Genomic DNA, 20,847 nt, shown 5'->3' with positions numbered 1-20,847 from the left:
CTGTGGATGCTCTATCTGAATGGAAAGGGGGCCGTAGAAGGGTGAAATCCGATGTGCGTGAGGGCCCTGGCTCCAACATAAAAACCAAAGGGGTCAACAAAATAGCTTATTTAGATTGTGTGCTGCTCTGTCACATACGCAAGGCCCCAGTTCAAGCCTGTCCCCGCCCCTCACGTTGAAGGGAGCTTTGGTACTGTGCTTCCCTTCACTCTCTCTGCCTCCATCTTAAAATGAAAAACCATCTTTAACTAGGTCTCAAAGCTTCAAAATTCCAAGATGGCCTCATTCAATCCTCCTTCTTGAAGCAAGGCTGAAAGGAAGCGAAGCCAGCCAGACAATAGTTTCTCTCACCTCCACACACTTCCCAGAGCTTGACCCTGCGGTCCATGCCTCCAGTGGCCAGCAGCCGGGAGCCCGGGCTGAACTGCACAGCGTTCACCTCTCCGTCGTGGGCATCCTGCAAGACAAGCACCTGCTTCAGACCCAGAGCTTCCGCCCCAGGGGAGGAGGAAGCCACAGGCCAAACCCACATCCTGAGATGGGGGCTCAGCCTTTTACTAAGTTGGATTCCTGAGCCACGGCCAGTCTCCCAAGACATATTATCATTCTTTTAAAAATATTATTTTTTTATCGGACAGAGATAGAGAAATTGAATGGGAAAGGAGGATGGAGACAGAGAGCACCCTGCAGCGCTATTTCACGGCTGTGAAGTTTTCTCCTCAACAGGTGGGATTCCGGGTCCTTGCACTTTGTAACATGTGCTCACCTCAGGCATACCAGCACCTGACCCCCCGGCCCCAAACAGGATCCTTCTTCAGACCTACAGTCCTGTTTTAATACAGAAAAACCAGAAACACTAAAAAATGGAGTACACTAACGGCTGAGTTTTTTCCCCCTTGAAAGCTGGGATCTTGATCCTTTTATTTATTTTTAAAGGTAGAGGCAGAGGGTGGGCTGGGGAGAGACAGATGCCACAGCACCAAAGCTTCAATGTGATGGGGGCCAGGCTTGAACCTGGGTGGCACACATGGCAAAGCAGAACACTAACCAAGGGAGCTAAGCTATTTGGCCAGCCCATGCTTTGCATTTTTAAACTTCCTCTACAGATAATGGGATTTCTGCAGCTGATGCTGTGGCCCAGTGGGGAGAGTCCAGGACCTGCACACAAGAGACCCTGGGTTTGATTCCTGGTACTGGATATGCCAGGGCAGTGCCCTGCTCTCTTTTATTCATAGAATTTCCTCATGCAAGTGTTCCCAGGAGGTGGCTGGGGCTTGAACTCTGTAAAGTGTACACTCCACTGGGTGAGCTATCTCCCCGCCCTTTAAAAAGAGAGATATTTATTTAAGATCTGTTTACTCATTGACACGAGAAAGAACCAGAGCATTCTGACACGGCTGATGCTGGAGGACTGAACTCCTGTTGTCTCCACCCCTGCTGCTCCAGGGAAATTTCTAAGCTTGACATCCACTGGATGATCAAGGATGAGAAGGGAAACACAGTAAAACACACCTCAAGCTACAACCGAGAAGAGAGCATGAGCAGACACCACAGCAATCTCTCCTAACAGCCTAGAGACTGAAATACATGAACCACACCTGAGACTGGCTTCCAATCATCCCTGTAAGTGTTGGGGGCGGGGAGATACGATGGATGGGCAGAAACAGCTAACTGAAAGCATCTTTCTGATGTGGGGCTCAACACGCCTTTACTTTCACATCTGCGCCTGAAATTTCCCATTATAAAAGCAGGCTGAGTGGGTGGCCAGAGGCAGGTCAGCACGTCCAGGGTACAGGACATACGTGCTGAGGCCCCAGATCTGATCTTTGGTACCTTACAGGTCACAGCAACACTCTGGCCTCTCCCTTTCTTTCACAGAAAATACATCTCTGTGGGAGAATTGGGGGGTGGGAAATGTACAAGGGAAGGTTTAGGACCATGGAGAACATACATTATACATTTTAGGTAATTTAGGCCATTACAGAGTTGCCTGAGAGTCCTCTTGTAAGGAGTTTGTCACATTTGCTTAGAACTCAAACAGTGAGGTGCTCAAAATGTTACTGAAGTTGGACTTGCAAGCATGAGGTCCCAAGTTACATCCCTTGCACTGTATATGCCAGAGAGGTGTTCTGGTTCTCCTTAAATATATAAACATTTTCTTAAAATGATTTATATACTATTGAGATTGGGAGAAAGAGACAAAAGGAGAAGAACGAAAGCATCACAGTGGTATATGCAGTACCAGCTATGGAACGTGGCCTCCTGCCTGGGAAGACTGGCATTCTACCCATCTCACAACTAAGTCAGTCTAAATCCAGGCTTCTGAGTCAAGCTTAGGGGAAATGCCCCCACTCTCAGCATGCCCTACAACCATGAACCTGATCTTCCATTTCCACACAACGCCCCTGCCTCTGTTTCCTCTTGGGTCCTCTCCACCTGGGAGGTCTCAGATTGAAAACTTGAGATCATGCACGGTCACACCCATGGCCGCCACTCATCTGACTCCTGGAAAGCTGTTCTGTCGGACACCTGTCAGCTGAGACCCCATCACTCACTGAGGTCCAGGCTGATGGGGTCCCACAATGTCAGCAGCTCCGCTGGCCCTTACACATGACTCAAGTGTGAAAGGAGGAGAAAGGGGGCTGCTGGGAGTTGAGGGCAGGAAGGGACTGTGATATCTGTGCGATCAGACCTTTTACCAATCATCACTGACCCCTGTGAGGCACCCAGCCCCGCCCAGGAATCACAGGAGGGAAGGGGGGAGAACGGTGGGCACTGAGCCACCTCCTCATCCAGGGTGGGGCTCTCTACAGCATCTAAGGATACACCAGCCGGCCGTTGTGTGGAAACACCTGACTTCAACAACTTCTCCTTATGCCTGGAACTCCAAGTTTCCCACTTCTTTTTTAAATGGTGAATTCACCTTAAAAAAAAAATTTTTTTTTTAAATTTATTTTATTTATTTTTACCAGAGCACTGTTCAGCTGTGGCTTATGGTGGTGCAGGGGACTGAACCTGGGACGCTGGAGCCTCAGGCATGAGTCTGTTTGCATAACCATTATACTATCTACACTATGCCCCAAGTTCCCCATTTCTAAAAAGTCTTTCTCTCAGCTGGCTTCACTTACTCACTCACTCACTCTCTCACTCACCCGGAGCTCTGCTCCTTCTGCCCTTCCATCCCATCCTACACGGCCTCCCACAACCCATGGGACAGCTGTCAATCAGTCACGGCACTCCATCTTCTCCTAGCTGGGAGCCTGGGTTAGCCAATATCAGAAGCCAGCCAGCTCTGACTCTAGCTGACACCTGAGTCACAGGGATAGCTCCCGTCTAGCACTCTCCTGCTTCCAATCCTTGTATCCAAAGGTCAGAAGTCACAGGACTTCTGATATAAATCACGAAACCAAGAGCCGCTTAACCATGTTTCCACAAAATCCTGTAAGTTCTGACATGAACTGAACAACAGCTGAGTGACACATCTCCCAATTCCTCATCACTCCTAGTTAGTTTTTCCTCTCATACCACCAGTCCTCTCTGCTGGCCCTGCCTCAGAGAACAGTAAAAATAAATCTTGTGCTCTGAGCTAATTAAGCAAGATCAATCCTTTCCGTCAGGCAGAGCCAGCAGGGACAAAAGCTGACACAAACGGAACAACAGAACACTTGACTGCAGCAATACAAAGGGCGCTGTCACTGCTAGGGGGTGGCTTGGTGAGACGCCACACTTACAAAGACATACATGGCAGTGGTTGGCACTCTCACTTCTTTACTGGAACCAGGATGCGTGTCCACATTATCCTGGGGGACAGGGAGGGAAGAGACAGAACGCCTCCTGAGAAGTAACAAAAGGAGAATATTAGACAGGGTGGTAGAGGCTGATAGTCCATGCAATTCACTGGGGGTTCAAAGGCAACTCTTGTCAATGGTCTTTCTCTTCCAGATCCTTCAAACAACACAGCAATGGACCATTAGCAGCAGCTTCACTCAAATGATAACTGGAGAGAGCGCCTGCCTGTACTCCCCAGTGGCGAGGAGAATCCAGAACAAAGACTGCCTCCCCAATCAGTTGGCTGTCAGCTCACTTTTCTGCTGGCTCAGAGGGAGTCAGCAGCTTTGGTAAAACCCTCTGAAGATGATTTCTGTGCCTAGTTACAACCACCCTCAGTGCCGCGGAGCTGAACGCATGCCAGAGTGACAAGAGCATGACGACTGCACCAAGCGCTCAGCCTGCTGTGCACCCAGAGAGGCCCAACACGGTTCCTCGGAACATGCAAAGCGTCCCAGTGAGCACCTGCATGTCTGCTGGCGAAGGGTGATGGAGCGAGGCTGGCGGAAGTATCAACGACCCACACACACACATGCTGGGTGGAGAGAGGAACTTTTGTTTTTCACCTGGCAGTGTCAGAAGAGTGATGTCCCAAAAGGGGAGACTCGGACAGACTAAAAAGGGCCAGGCCAGAGACCAGCAGACAGCGATTAAGAGGCAGGAAATTGAGGAGGGGAAAGAAGAAGCTAAATGAAAAGCTGAAACCAAGGCACCTGTATTCTCTGCACCACTGAAACACTGGTATACATAAAAAAGGCTAGTAAACCATGTACATATTATTAGGTTCATTTACATACACGTTAACAAGGAAAGGCAAAGGTTTTCTAACCTACCCAAAGATATTAGTGATAGAATCCAGAAGGCCTCCAGCAGGCTGCGAGAGTCGCTTACTAAAGGGGGGGGGGGGGAGGATAGGTTTAGACCTTAGAAACATGTTGTCTAAATCATCAGTAAATAAACAACAGTCCATAAAAACAGGTACCTGGAGGTCTGATTCCTCTCAGGCCCCCAAGCCCCAGTCAGGAAACCCCCACAGCAGAGAACTACCAGAAAGATAGTTCTGGGAAGCCAGGAGGGAAAACCCAGTCTGGAGAAGAATCTCGACTCCCTAGTGTTACATTCATCTCCTTGGAAATAATGACCCAGACGATGAGAAATAACTGATCCTGCCTGGCTGCGAATGACCAGTCCCCCTGCTTTCAGTCCTACAACAAATCAAATTCTTAAGCCCAAGTAAGAATGAAAGAGTGTGACTCCTTTCTGTGTCCCCCTTCTCAGCCGGTGGCAGCACTGAGAGGTGGCCCTCCTCCCCTGAGGAAGAGGCTAGGTCAGCATGGAGCCAGGTTTCCTGTGGGTGTGAGTGGCCGGGAGGTTCAGCTCAGGGCTGTCAGATGGTGGCTCTGGCTTTCCAACCCCCAACCCCAAGCCTGACTACTTACGAGGTTACTCTGCTGACAGTTCGCACGGGAGAGGTCTCGTCCGTGTGATCAGAGGTCTCATCCACGATGACCTCAATGTCATCTTCCCTGGAAAGAAGGCAAGAAGCCAAGTCTTTGATTCTGCTCAGGAGCTGGGCGACGAGTCTGCGCTGCCTGGCCTTGTCACACACGGCCTAAGTGACCTGGCCCTGACAGTGACGCTTAGGTGCACTCTGGAGAAAAAAAAACGACTGCAGTGCTCTGAGCCACACTAAAAGACATATTTAACAGGCTCATGTCAACCCAGCATCCCAACTGAAAAGGACCTTAAGTGAGCTTCTGCAAGGACAGAAACCAGTTTGGGGAGGCAAATCTCATCCTGTGTCTACAGATGTTGATCTAGTATCGTACAACTGAAAAATCAGTTTATAGAACAATAATGATTTCATGTAAAATTACAAATAAACTGGTTTAAATGTGATTTTGATTATGTTTGACTCTTTTACGTGTGAATGCAGCTCTCACTAGGAAAGTAACGAGATATTGGCTTAATAAGACTTACTAAATAAACCATTGCTCAAGATTTTTTTCAATATTTACTTTGATAAGACAGAAAAGAAGTTGAGAAGGTAAGGGGAGACAGAGTGGGAGAGAAAGACACCTACAGCACTACATCACTCAATTTCTTTGTCCAATCTAATAAAAAGAAAAAGATAATGTCGAAGGAGTGATGGATTCACTGTGCAGACACCAAGCCTCAGAAACAACCCCGGCTACTATAAAAAGTAAGTAAAGATTATTTTATTAATAGAAGAAATCTTATTCATTATAAGAGAGACAGATGACACCAGGACACTGCTCAGCTCTAGCATACAGTAGTGCTGGGAATTGAACTTGTGGCTTTTTGGGCTTCTGGCAGGAAAGCCCTGTGCGCTAACAGGCTGAGCTAGCTCCCTGGCCCAAGACAGATCCCAGCAGAGCCGGTTCCCAATTGGGCTGTAGCACACATGAAGACACAGTTCTGAGGAGGCAAAAATGAGAGACAAGTCGGGGTAGCTGTGGAGTACAAGTGAAGGGTACCAGAGAAGATCCAGAGGCCACAGGGGCTGCTGAAAGGGCAGTGTGATCAATGGTCACAACAAGCCAGCTTTAAAAGCTACCTCAACAATACAAAACAGGAAAACAATTCACAATTCATGTTTGCCCCAGGGATCTGTAATGCTTATGGTTAAACGCTTGGTGCTCTCCACATGTGGGGATTTCATCTAGCTTGGCATGAAGTAACTGACACAGAGGAACCATTCTTTTGTTGTTGTTTACTCCACAGGATGCAAAGCACCTCTGGAATTCCCCTTCCTCCTGTTTTCCTGCTTGAGGGGGAAGGCAAGTAATTATTTTAGTCTTAATGGCCTCCTGCAGAGTTGCAATTTTCTCCAGAGAAGTAAAATAATGAAATGTTACAATCCAAGCCCATCAATGTTTGGGTTTTAGAGAACTGAAAAGCAAAATCTGATTACCTGGATTATGCAAATATATACCTAAACACTTACAAATTAAGTTGAGTCAAAGTATTATTGTTTTCCTTGGCCACTGATTCTAGGATTCAGTGTTCTCAAACCAAGTCTTGATCTAGGATGCAGAGAACAAAGACAGGTCTGAAGAAAGAGCAGAGCTGCACTCTTTCTTGTCCTCACATTGTGGCTTGGGAGCACTTGTGTTCAAACAAGGGTAACAAGAGAATAGCAGTGGCAGAGAAAAACAACTGAGCAGCAGTACATGCTGTAAGACAGAGCAGTACCCAGGAGTACCATCCAGTAAACCATTATTTCCTCCAATAAAATGACTCGGGGTGTGTGTGTGTTTCCATGCATGTTGCATGTGTAAATATGTGAAACAAATTATAACTGAGTTTAACTTTTTCTTTTCTTTTTTAAAGAGAATTATTGTCATTGTAGTACAAAGGCCTGGACCATGAGAAAATAGGGCATCGGCCAACTCATTGGTCAGGCTCTGTTAAGATGTCAATGTTCTTTGACCCAGAAACTTCATTCCTAGGGAAGCAGAGACTCAGAACAGCCAGACACCCTGAGGCTTGCACCCTAGCTCAGCCTGACTGATTCTGGGCAGGCCACTTTAATTTAATCAGGTCGCACCTGTCACCCACTTAGGCCGTAAATCAAGAGAATGATACTTCTGCAAGACTCCATTTTAAAGGAACCAGAGCTCACTCTCACTTACAGGTTGTATTTATGGGCTTTGTGATTTCAGGAAAAGATATTTTGATTCATTTTCCACATCTATGAATAGAGAAGTGTCTACTCTGAACCAAAAGCAAAGGTTTATCTTGAGAACCTTTGTTTTCTTTTACATTATCTCCCAGATGAATTTAAAGCACTCCCTTTCATTTATAAGGAAGCAGATCAGGCTTTAAAAATCATATTTAAATTGTGATTTGGCCAGGAAAAAGCACAGTGGTTTACCTGAAACTCAGATGTCCCAAGCTCAATCCCCAGCACCACCGTAAGCCAGAGCTGAGTGGTGCTCTGGTTAGAAAAAAAAAAAGAATAATTTAAGGCACCTTAGACAAAGCAGTTCCTAATTCTAGTACTAAATTCTACAATATACTTTTCTTTTTCTGTACCAGGGAACTTCTCATCTCTGGTTGTAGGTAGCGAAGATGAAAACTGGAACTCTTGGTTAGGAGAGATACCATAGTGGTAATGCAGAGACTCTGATACCTGGAGCTGAGGTCATAGGTTCACCCTCCAGCACCACTATAAACCAGACAAAACAAACAACAAAAACAAAACAAAAAAATCTCCCTTTAGTGAAATAGCTTGCTTGGATAGTGTGTGTTTGACTCAGGTTCAAACCCAGCCCTCAAGGCGTTGAAGTTTTGATGTTGTGGTCTCTTTCTCTCTGTAAAATAAATAAAAAGAAACTGAACCCTAGCATACAAGTGTGGTGTCCTGCCTCTGCCCCAGCACCCCAAAATATAGTTCAGGGACTGGAAAGACAGCATAATGGTTATGCAAAAAGCTTTTCAAAGCCCAAGGCACCACAGGTCCCAGATTCAATCCCTAGCACCTTCACAAGGCAGAGCTGAGCAGTGCTCTGGGAAACATCAATAGGAAAACTGTGTGTGTTTCCTCACATTTTTGCCTCCCTGGGCTGTTTTCAGGACAGTGTGAGATGGAGAGACACCATAGCACAGAGCTCCTCTCAGTGGGGCAGTGCTTCCCATGTGGTGTGAGGGCTCTAACTTGGGTCTTGCCCGTGGAAGACAGATGCCCTACTCAGTGAGCTATTTCTCTGGCCCAGAACTTTTTGCCTTATTATTTTTAAAGTTTATTTATTAGTGACAATATAGAATCACAAAGCTATAAGATAATAGGGGTATAATTCCATACAGTTCCCAGCAAAATTTGTGTTTTATCCCCTCCACTGGAAACTGCGGTAGTTATTCCAAGATCACTGATATGTAGCCCAGGACTTTTTTTTTTTTTTTTAACAAAGTGGGCAAGGACTCTGCAGGAAACAGGAGCCAGGTGGTGGCTCTCCTGGTAGGGCCACTACCATGTTCAAGGGCTGGATTCAAGCCTGACTTCCACCTACATGGCAGAAGCTTTGCAAGTAGTGGGTTGGTGTCTCCTTTTTCCCAACCTCTGTTTCTTGCTCCCTCTCAAAAGAAAGAAAAAAACGATGGTGGCCATCAGGGAATGGGGAGCAGGGTGTGAGCTGTGGGGGTGGAGGGGTCTCTCTGGTGTGATAGCCCTGGAGTCACAGACAGACAAGTGTGAAACTGTTCTCCTAAAAACGTGTAATGTTTTAAATCGATGTCAGATTAGTTAGAACTAAAGTCACCTGGGAGGTGGGGGGGTGGACAGAGCCTTGGGCTTGCAAGCACGAGGCCAGAATTTAGTCGTGACTTTCCAAATGCCAAAGTGATGTCATGCCTCTCTCCATGATCAATTTTTAAGGGGGAGAGGGAGAAAGGGTGAGAGAAGGCCAGGAAGACAGGGAAAAGGAAAGACAGCAGCCATCACTCACGCTACGCCAGAGGCCTCAAGCCCCAAGGCTGCAGGTTCAGACCCTGGCACCACCACATGCCAGTGTTGAGCAGAGCTCTGTCTTTTCTGTCTCATGAAAATAAACAAAATCTTTAAAAGACAAAGTTTTAGACATTAAAATAAAACCCCAAAGCAACAAAAAAAAAAATCAAAAAGGGGGAGAGAGTCCTCCCTCAAACTTTTGAGTCAGCAGCACACGGACTCTGAAAGGACGGTGCTGGCCACTGAGCTCACACCTGGACTGGGACAGCTCTACTTACTGCTCAACAGGCAGAGGCTCCTTGGCTGCTTCTGCGAGCTCCTTCTGCAGCCGGGCTTGTCGCCTCCTATCAGGAAGAAGAGCCACTGTTTACCTCTGCTCAGAGAGTGAGTTTCTGGCTTTCAACAAATGACTAGCTTAACAGGTCATCCAAATACTCAGTGTGTTTAACACAACAGCTGTCCTGGGCAAAGACACCCAGACCTGTAACTGTCACACCACCAAGACTCGCCCTGGCAAGGGATTTCTGGGCAGTCTGCAGGAGGACTTAAGTCATCAGAGAGCAGTGAATCAGCAAGGAGCGGCCTGCCTACAGGGACCCAGGGCCTCTGAGGACAGAAAGGAGCACACCAGCTTCCCCTACGGTGAGTCATGAAGATGCAGTTTTCACAGCAATTGGCTTATATCACTGACCACAGGAAAGGAGTAGTAAGATTTACTGGGGCCAAGGAAATGGCTCAGAGGTACAAGGCAGGACACACAAACCTGAGGCTCCTGAACCCATCACTGCAACACAGGTGTGAGTAGTGCTCTGGCTTCTCACAAGAGAAACTACCACATATGAAACCAATTTTTTAGTATCTTAAAAAAGCAAAAACGGAGTCAGGCGGTAGCACAGCGGGTTAAGCACAGGTGGCTCGAAGCGCAAGGACCAGCATAAGGATCCCACTTCGAGTCCTCAGCTCCCCACCTGCAGGGGAAGTCGCTTCACAAGCGGTGAAGCAGGGCTGCAGGTGGCTTTTTCTCTCTCCATCCCTCTCCGTCCTATCCTACAATGATGTCATCAATAACAATAACTACAACAACAATAAAAAAACAAGGGCAACAAAAGGGAAAATAAATAAATATAAAAAAAAAAGCAAAGACAAGATTTAATTAAAAATGACTTGGGGGAGTCGGGCTGTAGCGCAGTGGGTTAAGCGCAGGTGGCGCAAAGCACAAGGACCGGTGTAAGGATCCCGGTTCAAACCCTGGCTCCCCACCTGCAGAAAAGTTGCTTCACAAGCGGTGAAGCAGGTCTGCAGGTGTCTATCTTTCTCTCCCTCTCTCTCTGTCTTCCCCCCCCTCTCCATTTCTCTCTGTCCTATCCAACAACAACAACAATAATAACCACAACAATAAAAAACAAGGGCAACAAAAGGGAATAAATAAATAATAAATTAAAAAAAAAATGACTTGGATCTGGGAGTTATCTTACTGGCCTGGACTGGCCTGAGCCTTGTAACAATTCTCTGGGTAACTACAGCTATTCTCACTGTAAACTAAGTGCAGCCAGATTCCTGACCCACCAAGACAGACAAGGCTTCAGCAGACTGGCACAGGACAGTCGCCTTGGATGCAGTTAAATCTGCATGGCGCCAGTAGGTGTGGCCACGTGGGTTCCCTCCTTTTATTTAAAGAATGTGTGTGGACCCAGGGCCTTGAGCACATGCAGTTTCACTGCTCTGGGCCACTTTCCATTCAGGTTAAGAGACCACAGCACTGAACTCATAGTGTCAGTGCTCACACTTGGGTGACCTATATGATTAAGGTATGCAGCTTACCAGGTGTGCTCTCTCCAGTCCCGTAAAAAAAAAAAAAAAAAAAAAAAAAAGAGGTGGCCTGAAGAATAAACTTCTAGGGTTGGGGAGATCACATAATGGTTATGCAAACAGACTCTCATGTCTGAGGCTCCGAAGTCCCAGGTTCAATCCCCTCGCACCACCATAAGCCACAGCTAAGCAGTGCTCTAGTATTTCTGTGTCTCTGCATCTCTCTCAAAATAAAATAAACATTTAAAAAAAAGAATACACTTATGTGTGATACCATGAAGCAGCCTCACCAGTCCAATTTTCTATTCTTTAGTTTTTAGAGACAAAAGACACCACAGCACAGCTTTATCATCCAGAGCTCTCCTGGGGCTGTATGTGGTGCTAGGGATCAAAACACAGGCCCTCACCAGAGGCAGCGCATGTCCCGCCAAGTGGACCACCAACTAGCCCTCAGAATCATTCTGGTTTTTTTGGTCTGTAGTTCCCAAATTCTTACTATGTGCACTTAACCCAGGTGCCACCACCTGGCCCCTCCCAAATCCTAACGAGTTCCCGTTTTTAACCTTGGTCCTAATCTATTTTTTTTTTTTAAAGATTTTATTTATTTATGAGAAAGATAGGAGGAAAGATACATGTGCTGCTGGGGACCGAACTCAGGACCTCTTGCTTGAGAGTCCAGTGCTTTATCCACTGCGTCACCTCCTGGACCATGGTCCTAATGTCTTTTCTGGGGTAAAGTCACCTCTCTGTGTCTTGAGGATTCCACCCAGACTTCCAGCTTGGCTACTGGGTCCTCAGCAGGAGTTCTGCTGAGCTGTCAGGAGGTGGCAGTGAATAGAATGCTGGATTTGTGTGTATGACTTCCAGGGTTTCCTGTTTTTCTCCTTAATGAACTTAAAAAAAAACTTTTTTGTATTATCTTAGAAGGAGAGACAGAGAGATTCACCACTCGAAAACCTTTCCCCCTGCAGATGGGGACCAGGGCCTCAAACCTGAGTCCTTGAGCACTGTTACATGGACGCTCAACCAGGTGTGCCACCACCCGGGCCCCAGTAAGTAAATTTTAAAGGAAACTCCACAGGGGCCAGGCGGTGGTGCACCTAGTTCAGTGCTAACAGAGCACCCATCAGCCCTGGCGTATGCCTGTACAGAGGATAAAAGTGGGACTTTGGAGCCTCAGGCATGAGAGTCTCTTTGCATAACCATTATGCTATCTATCTACCTCCACATCTTTGATCCTTAGTTAAAATGCACTGGCAAAAATAGTATGCGTCAAAGCCTCTTTGTGCTCAGCTAGCTGTAAAGCTTCTCACAAATGCCAATCTCTTCCATCCCACTGGCGGACAACACGGAGTTTATCAGCGCTCCCCACGACCCATGGCTAGAGCGGCCAGGCTCTTCCTCTCCAGAGAAGCAGTTCTGACTGTACTAAAAGTGGGACCCACAAACCAGACAATGTCTTACCTGGAATCCTTCTCATTCTCTGCATTGAGGCGATTGGCTTCCTGCGCTTTCTCGGCCATCCATCTGGTGACCAGCTCCTGGTTCTCCTCGGTTGTCTTCCTCAGCTTCTCCTCCAGGGCAGTAAAGGTGATCTGCAGGGCATCGTATTCGTCCTTCAGGGTCTGGTTGGCCCTTTCCAGGTCCTGAAGCTTACTGCGCAGTTCCAGGCACTCCGCCTCCAGGTCAGAGATGGTCTGCAGGCATTCGGCTATTCTGGAAGCATAGCAGGTGGGGGAAATGGTGCCCCGTCAGTACCCCACCAGAGTACCTGGCCAGGGACTAGCCATCCCTCAGTGGGGTAGGGATCCACCCAGACTGGGAGCTGGGGGAAAGTGTCTTTCAGAAAAGCAGGATTTGGTGCTGAAGAGCAGTTAACTGCAGCATCCACCCGCTCCTGCCCTCATTCAGCCCCTGCTACTCGGTAAGGAAAAAGGCATAGATGAGAGCCAGGCTCGCAGCTGGCCTGAAGGTTCTAGAGTCTGTCTTCTCTTGCCAGGCTTCTCCCTGATCGGGAACAACCAGTTCACATACTCTCCACCCTCAGGCCCACTATCTTCCATCTTTTGGTGAGGATTGTAAAGACAGGGGTCGTGGCTACTTCCTGGGGTCTGCTAGGGACTGGGAAGACGGAGGGCACCACCCACTTTCCCATCCTTGGAGTAAGCAGGAAAGACCCCAGTCTAGCACACACGCTAAAAATTAAGCTCTTGTGAGCAGGGATGACACACAGGACTCACCTGTGAGGTCAACACTACCCCTGCTCACAAGAGTCCCAAGGAACAACACGTGGGACCCCGTGCTGGGGCCCGGGGACGTCACCTCTACTCACTTTGCTTCGTTCATCTGCATCTCTCTGTCCTTCTGCTGCATTTGGTTGTTCAGGTCAATCACCAGCTGAGCCAACTGGGAGAGAACAGCTTTGATGAAGAAGAGGTTTTAAGACCTCGCCCAGAGTGTCCAAAGAGACTACCACATTCCTGCGAGGACACAGGCCTACTCCTCTGCCGGCTACCTGTTCTGTCCAGTCTCCAGCTGCTGTAACCCATCAATTCAGCTGCGTGGACAGTAAACTGCATTTGCTCACAATCTGCAGTCAGTTCATGCAGGGCGGACACAGCCAGGACCTGATTCTTCCTCATGAACTACTCTGGGCTTCGCGAAGGCATCGTTAAGAACTTTATAGGACCCAGCAGCATCTTGTACAGGACAAATGGCAGCGATCCTCGCCTCACTTTCTTGCTTGCAGGCCTCTGGGGACCCCAGCCCCACCCCCACCCTCAAATAGGCCCTGATCACACTGCATGGACCAGAGTCTCCAAACACCAGTGGGAAATAACACCTGCCCCACCCTGGGGTCTGCTCGGAGTAGCAAACAGATGAGCAAAGCAGTGCCTTTACCTCTCCTCGTTTCTTGTGTAACTCCGTCAGTTCTTCTTGGTGTTTAATCCTCAGCTGGGCCATTTCCTGCAGCTGACTGTCATTCCAGGCCCCATCATGTCCAGCGCTGGTCCCCACACAAGGCAGAGAATGTGCAAAAGAGGAAACAGACAAATCAGACATCATACCCTAAGTTCGGAACATCCAACTGGGACATGACAAGTAGTCAGTAAGGCAGCTGAGGGAGTCTGTCCAGGCCAGCAGTTACATCAACTTTTGCCTCTAAAAGCTGTGACTACTGATTGCTGACAATGATAATGAGTGGCACCGACTGACCTGCTGAGAGAGAAAGATGATGGGAGCAGTGAGTGAGTGGTGTGTGGGTCTGAAGAGCTCAGTACAGATGTCTATGAGGGTATACTGAGTAGCAACTGGATACAAGAGTCTGAGGCTCACACACAAAAATGATATTTAGAAACTGTCAATAATCAAGTACTAGAATCAGATCACCTCAAGACTCGATTACGCCCACCTGCAGGGGGTGCCTCATGAGCAGTGAAGCAGGTCTGCAGGTGTCTGTCTCTTTCCAAAATGTATAAGTAAAATGAAAAACAACAAACAAAATAACTCCACATACTAGGACCCAGCATGTTTCTGAGAAGTAGGTCGGGGATGGGGCTCAAAGAACGCTTTTCTTTTTTCTTTCTTTAAAATATTCTTTAATATTTATTTATTTTCCCTTTTGTTGCCCATGTTTTTTATTGTTGTAGTTATTGTCGTTGTTGTTAGATAGGACAGAGAGAAATGGAGAGAGGAGGGGAAGACAGAGGGGGAGAGAAAGACAGACACCTGCAGACCTGCTTCACCGCCTGTGAAGCGACTCCCCTGCAGGCAGAGAGCCAGGGGCTCGAATCAGGATCCTTCCACCGGTCCTTGCACTTTGTGCCACTTGTGCTTAACCCACTGTACTACCGCCCGACTCCCAAAGAATGTTTTTCTAATGATTTTCTAGAGGCTGTGGTTCAGGAAGCACTCAACCAACTACAGGAATCACCTAGTCCAGGTTAAAGAGTTTACCCTTATTCATTAGTAAGCAGGGGATTATGTCGACTCTTGGAGGGGGGGTCAAACAGATGATGAAGATAAAGCTTTTTAAGTAGGGAGTTCAGATTAATTAGGATGAGATGGGCACCTGAAGGACAGCCATAAGGGAGAAGGAAGCAGTTCAGTTCTGAGATTCCCCCGCCCCAAAACCACCACTAGAGCTGGAAGCGGGATTCTGGCTTGTCTACCTCTGGACCTCAACGTCCAGTCCACACTGCAGCCACGAGCATCACCTAGCCAGGAAGGACAGGACAGGAAGACAGAACTGGGGGTAGGGTGGGTGGGGAAAGTCAACAGAGACTAAGGACAGTTGCATCTGAGCCTATGGGTGAAGATTCTGCAGGCCTGAGGCCAGAGTCCCATAGGAGGGGCAGTTGGAGAGGGAAAAAGGAAATCACAGGGCTGGGGAGACAGCATAGTGGTTCTGCAGAAGACTCTCATTCTCAAGGCACTGAGGTCCCAGGGTCAGACCCTAGCACCACCATAAGCCAGAACTGAGCAGTGCTTTGATCTCTGTATATTTTTCTCATGAAAATAATCACAGGTGACCCTGTGAAAAACGAGGACACCATGAATACAAACATGGCAGCCGGGAGGCGAGAGGCTTGACTATGGATCCCAGGGTGCCTAAGAAGTTAAAAGTCAAAAAAATTAAAAAAAAAAAAAAAAAGAAGTAGTTAAAGTCTTCTCCAGCTGAATTCTCACACCAGTGATACTCAACTTAGAGATCTGAGGGGGGTAGACCGCATAACGGTTATGTGAAAGTCCCAGGTTCAATCCCCCACACCAAGCCAGAGCTGAGCAGTGCTATGGTAAACAAAATAAAATATGAACTGAATTGTATGGTACTTCTCTAAGCAAACACATTTGGCTGACAGACAGAGAGGCGCGGTCACCAAATCTAACCAGACAGGAGTAACATACTTCCAGTTGTGAACTGATTCTGCAAACCTGGATTCTCTTCCTCCTTTCTGCCCACTCCTCAGAGGAGACACAGATGGCAAGCAGACAGTAAGAGATTCGGTTCTAGGAGGGGGTAAATCAAGTGGCAGGCACCATTAGAATACTAATGGTAGTATTCTACCATTAGCCTGTTTTTACCATTTTTCTTCTTCTTTCCTCCAGGGTTATAGCTGGGGCTCAGTGCCTGCTCTATGAATCCACTGCTCCTGCTGCTACTTTTCTGAATTTTCTGTTTGGATACGACAGAAATTGAGAGGGGAGGGGAAGATAAAGAGGGAGAGAGAAAGATAGACACCTGCAGACTTGCTTCACCACCTATGAAGCGATCCCCCTGCAGGTGAGGAGCCGGGGGGCTTAAACTGGGATCCTTATGCTTTGTATTATGTGTGCATTAACTTTAAAAAAAAATCTTTATTTACTTATTATTGGAGAGAGAGAGAGAGAGACCGAGATCTGCATCCCTGAATCACCACCTGTGAAACTTTCCCCCTGCAGGTGGGGGCCAGGGGCTTGAACCTGGGTCCTTGTGCACTGGAAGGTGTGCACTTAACCAGGTGCACCACCACCTGCCCCCAACCCTGCACTTACTTTTTTTTAATTTAAGATTTTATTTATTGATTCATGAGAAATGATAGGAGAGAGAGAAAGAACCAGATATCACTGATACATGTACTGCCGGGGATTGAACCCAGAACCTCATGCTTGAGGATCCAATGCCTTATCCACTGCACCACCTCCCGACCACCACACTTATGTTTTCTTAAATGTTAACTAGTAGGAAATAGTATGAATTTTTAAAGTGGTAACAAGCACTGTGAACTTAATAAGGTCTGTGACTCAAGGAAACACACACCCCCATCAACACGTGCGTGTATTTACTGAGACAGTAGCTACTCTTATTAAAAAGAAGATGCATTTAGTCTTGCCTTAAGCGGCCCCATGGCATATAAAGCCAAGTCTATGTAGCAGCCAATCCTGCTTTAACAGGATCTACTCTAGACGCTCAGTCTCCTACTTTATTAGATGCGCGGCGCTCGTCGTTGCTTTAAAGCCATGTGCTCTTTAGCTCCTTAGCACTGGAGAAGTTGTAAACATGACATTTTTTAATCTTTATTTATTAATTGGATAGAGACTGCCAGAAATGGAAAGGAATGGGGAGACAGGGAGAGACAGAGAGACACCTGCAGCTGCTTCACCACTCGTGAAGCTTTCCCTCTGCAGGTGGGGACTGGGGGCTCGAACCCAGGCCCTTGAGCACTGTAACGTGTGCTCAACCAGGTGTGCCACCAACCTGGCCCCAAATATGACGTTGTATATGAAAGGAGCTGACAGAAATTGGAGCACAGAACAGTAACTGGCTGGTTGCCTTCTAAATTAGAGACTGACAACTGAACAGAGACAGATTACACAGTTTCAGGGTACCTTATCTCGTGCTTGTTTGGTATATCATGTTTTTCAGTTTGTAGCTTATGGACCAACACTGAATGGAGATCAGACTTTTCTAGCAACTTGTTATCTGTCAGGAAAAAAAAAAAAGAAGTTATTATAATCGGCATGTACTCTATCACTACTTTTTTCTTAAAGCAACACATATACCTGTTTAAGAATAGATGTATTATTATTTGACAGGACAGAGAAATTTAGAGGTAAAGAGAGTGAGGCAGACACTTGCAGCACTGCTTCACCACTCACTAAGCTTCCCCCTACAGGTGGAAGGACCTGGGGCTTGAACCCCATCTTTGTACGTGGTAACACACGCATTTGACTAGGTGTGCCACCACCTGAGCCTCTTCTCATTAGAAAGATCTGAACAGCAACAAATCAGCAGAAGACTGAGTAGATTTCTCTTCTATTGAATATCACAGTAATAAGGCACCCCAAATCCAGGTAAGCATACACACTTAGATACTTCCCGGCCTAAGCATGGGCAGCCCACCCAACTGGACTCTTTAGCATGTGGTGGTGCTGGGAATTGAACCTGAGACCTCCATGCCTTTGGCATGCAAGTCCTGCACTCTAACACCAAACTATCACCCTGGCTCCACCTTTAGTTTTTTTTTTTTTTTTTTTTGCCTCCAAGGTTATTGCTGGGGCTCAGTATCTGCACCATGAATCCACTGCTCCTGGAGGCTACTTTTTTTCTTTTGTTGCCCATGTTTTTTTTTTTTTAATTTTGTAATTATCTTTATTTTATTTATTGGAGACAGCCAGAAATCTAGAAGGAAGGGGGTGAGAGAGAGGGAGAGATAGACACCTGCAACATTGCTTCACCACCTGCAACGCTTTCCTCCTGCAGGTGGGGACAGGGGGCTCAAACCTGGGTCCTTGCACACCGTCACAGATGCGCCACCACCCGGTCCCTTGCCCATGTTGTTTTATCATTGTTATGGTTATTATTATTGGATAGGACAGAGAGATATCGAGAGAAGACAAGAGGGGGAGAGAAAGACAGACACCTGTGGACCTGCTTCACAACTTGTGAAGCGATTCCCCTGCAGGTGGGAACCACTAATATAACACACCCAGAACTCAACAAAGAGCGCCCACCATAACATAACCTGAGGGTTCTCTCGGGCTTATCAAGAGGGAGATGAGGCTGCCGGGCCCTTTCTAGCCCCAAAGGCGCCTCCAGTTCTGGTAAAATGGGCGTGGGGAGGAGATGCTTGTCACCCCCATCTAAAGTCACCCATCACAGAAATTGCAGTGTGTGTGTGTGTGTGTGTGGGGGGGGACACCAGCTCTCTCACACTGGTTCCCAGTACCCAAGATGCCCCGTGTTAAAAGTATGTGAAGGCTGTGGGGATCGGCGGTGGTGCACCTGGCTGAGCATATGTTATGAGTTAAGGACCCAAGTTCCAGCCCTTGGTCCCCACCTGCAGGGAGGCAGCTTCCTGAGCGGTGAAGCAGGGCTGCAGGTGTCTGTCTATCTCCCCTTTCCTTCCTGATTTCTATCTCTATCCAGTAAACAGTTAAATACTTTTTACAGAAGAGTCCATTTAAAAAATTTAAAAAAAAACAAAGCAGAAGGCTCTAAGTGTGCGACCTAGAAGGTGGCTCAGCCAGGAAGGGCGCAATTTACGAGCACGTGGTTCTGAGCTCGATTCCCGGCAATTGGGCGAGGCTCTGCTTCTCTCGCTCTCCCGTATCTTCAGAACATAAACAGCCTAAAAAGGACACGGAGGCAGAGTAAGAACCACAAGCCGGAGGATGCAAACACCTGGCATCCCAAGCCGCTTACAACAAGGAGCTCAGCCGCTCAAAGCCGACGGCCGTGGGCGGGGGAGACACCCCACACCCAGGGACACGGCCTCCAGAGGCGGGGAGCAGGCGCAGGGCGGCCACCGGGCTCCGGGGTGCGCCTCGGGGTCCTCGGATGTGGGTTCTGGGGCCGCCAGGCGGATCCTGAGGTTCCCCAGGGCGGGTCTCTGGAGTTCCCGGGGCGCCAAGGAGGACCTCGGGGTTCCCGGAACTGAGTCTCAGAGTCCCCAAGGGCAAATCTTGGGAGTCCCCAGAGCACCAGGGGTGGGACCTCGGGTTTCCGCGACTCCAGGAGCGGGTCTCGGGGTCCCCGGGGCGCGCCCGCCGCTCACACTGCAGGATGATCTCCTCAAACGCCTGCCTCTGCAGCCGGTCCCGCCGCCTCAGCTCTTCCGAGATGTGGCGCTTCCAGCGGGGGAAATCCGCGGCGCGGAGACCCGACGACATGATCCGAGCGTGGGCAGGCGGCCGCCGCCCGCAACATGCGGCAACCCGCTGGCGCGGGCAGGCCGGCAGCCCCGGAGCTCAGCACATATAGGCCAACCCCACCGCCATAAGGGACCGTCTTCCGGTTCCCGCCGGAAGTGACGGGAGCCGAGAGCGGAAAAGCACTTCACCCGCCTATCGACTCTGTACGAGCACGCACGTGGCCTGTAAGGTCGCGCGGCGCTCGGTGATGACGTATTCAAGAAGCCGGAAGTGCCTTCGGCAGAAAGGAAGCTGATGAAGGGCGTTCCAAGCTGTAGGCTCCGCCGCGGACATCAAAGAGACTGGAAAGGGGCCGCTTCCACCTATCAACCCGCCTACGTTTCCTTCTTCTTTCTTCCTAGTTTGATGACTACTTTCTGGTCGGTTTACAAGCCTAGCATACAGCTGGGCAACCATAAATGCGTTATCATCTCCCCGTGCCTGTCGCGCTATCTCTAAAATGGAGCCGAAATGACACCTTAGGGGGTTGGGAGGATTAAAAGGAATGACCTTTGCCTTGCCGTTTGCACTGTCCCTGACACTTGATACATCTAACTTTACTTTTTTACCTGGCATCTTGTCATAACCCATCTAAGTCTGGTTGTTTGAATCAGAGTTCCCCTGACCACCCCACCCGCGCCCTCCAAAAAAAAAACTTTTTTTTTTTCCCCAATGGTGAAATGCAAAGAGTAGCAGCTCAGGAAGATAAGAATAGATGGAATGTGTTAATTATTAGCACCCCAGCTATTACCTATGACCTCAAGCCTAATTTGGTCCTTGGAAGGTAATCAGGATTAGAATGCAAATGAAACTTTGAAAGAGGGGAAAGATAGTTTGTCAGTAGCACGGGACAATGGAACACAAACTCCCGAGAATATGGGGGTAACCCATCATTCCTTTTGGAAACTTGCAGATTCTCAATAGTTTTAGGAAGTAGTTAACCAAACGCAAGAACAGTCCGTGTAGGAATCACTAGTATGCTAAGAGAGTAAACTTATAAATAAGTATACTCCCCTCCAAAAAGAGGGAGGGTGTAAGAGTCAGAGGTGCTTTTGTTTTTTTCACCA

At 48.0% G+C, this 20,847-nt stretch overlaps 1 protein-coding gene and 1 non-coding gene across 5 annotated transcripts in view; both read right to left on the bottom strand.

Annotated features, from left to right (window-relative positions):
* ATG16L1 (autophagy related 16 like 1) overlaps positions 1-19,885 on the bottom strand; it is a 31,674-nt gene extending 11,789 nt beyond the window's left edge. The window contains exons 1-11 of one of the 4 annotated variants that reach the window (XM_016186898.2): positions 19,645-19,885; positions 17,477-17,570; positions 14,009-14,114; positions 13,440-13,513; positions 12,572-12,823; positions 9,577-9,642; positions 5,268-5,354; positions 4,662-4,718; positions 4,395-4,442; positions 3,732-3,834; positions 352-457 (exon numbers count right to left, since the gene is read on the bottom strand). In XM_016186898.2, coding sequence (XP_016042384.1) covers positions 352-457; positions 3,732-3,834; positions 4,395-4,442; positions 4,662-4,718; positions 5,268-5,354; positions 9,577-9,642; positions 12,572-12,823; positions 13,440-13,513; positions 14,009-14,114; positions 17,477-17,570; positions 19,645-19,759 — 1,108 coding nt within the window. In that variant the 5' untranslated portion in view covers positions 19,760-19,885. Of the gene's footprint in view, positions 1-351; positions 458-3,731; positions 3,835-4,394; positions 4,443-4,661; positions 4,719-5,267; positions 5,355-9,576; positions 9,643-12,571; positions 12,824-13,439; positions 13,528-14,008; positions 14,115-17,476; positions 17,571-19,644 lie in introns of those variants that run through there. The other 3 variants (XM_007519610.3, XM_016186900.2, XM_060193809.1) reach the window with 3 other exon arrangements.
* Positions 2,443-2,714, bottom strand: LOC132539694 (small Cajal body-specific RNA 6). The gene has a single exon (XR_009551022.1). It is a non-coding gene; the product is annotated as a small Cajal body-specific RNA 6 (non-coding RNA).
* Positions 19,886-20,847: the final 962 nt, after the last annotated feature.

Source organism: Erinaceus europaeus, chromosome 7 (genome assembly GCF_950295315.1).
Source record: "Erinaceus europaeus chromosome 7, mEriEur2.1, whole genome shotgun sequence".
Lineage (NCBI taxonomy): Eukaryota > Metazoa > Chordata > Mammalia > Eulipotyphla > Erinaceidae > Erinaceus > Erinaceus europaeus.
Note: the sequence above shows the minus strand (reverse complement) of the source record. Positions and strands in the feature narration are given on the sequence as shown.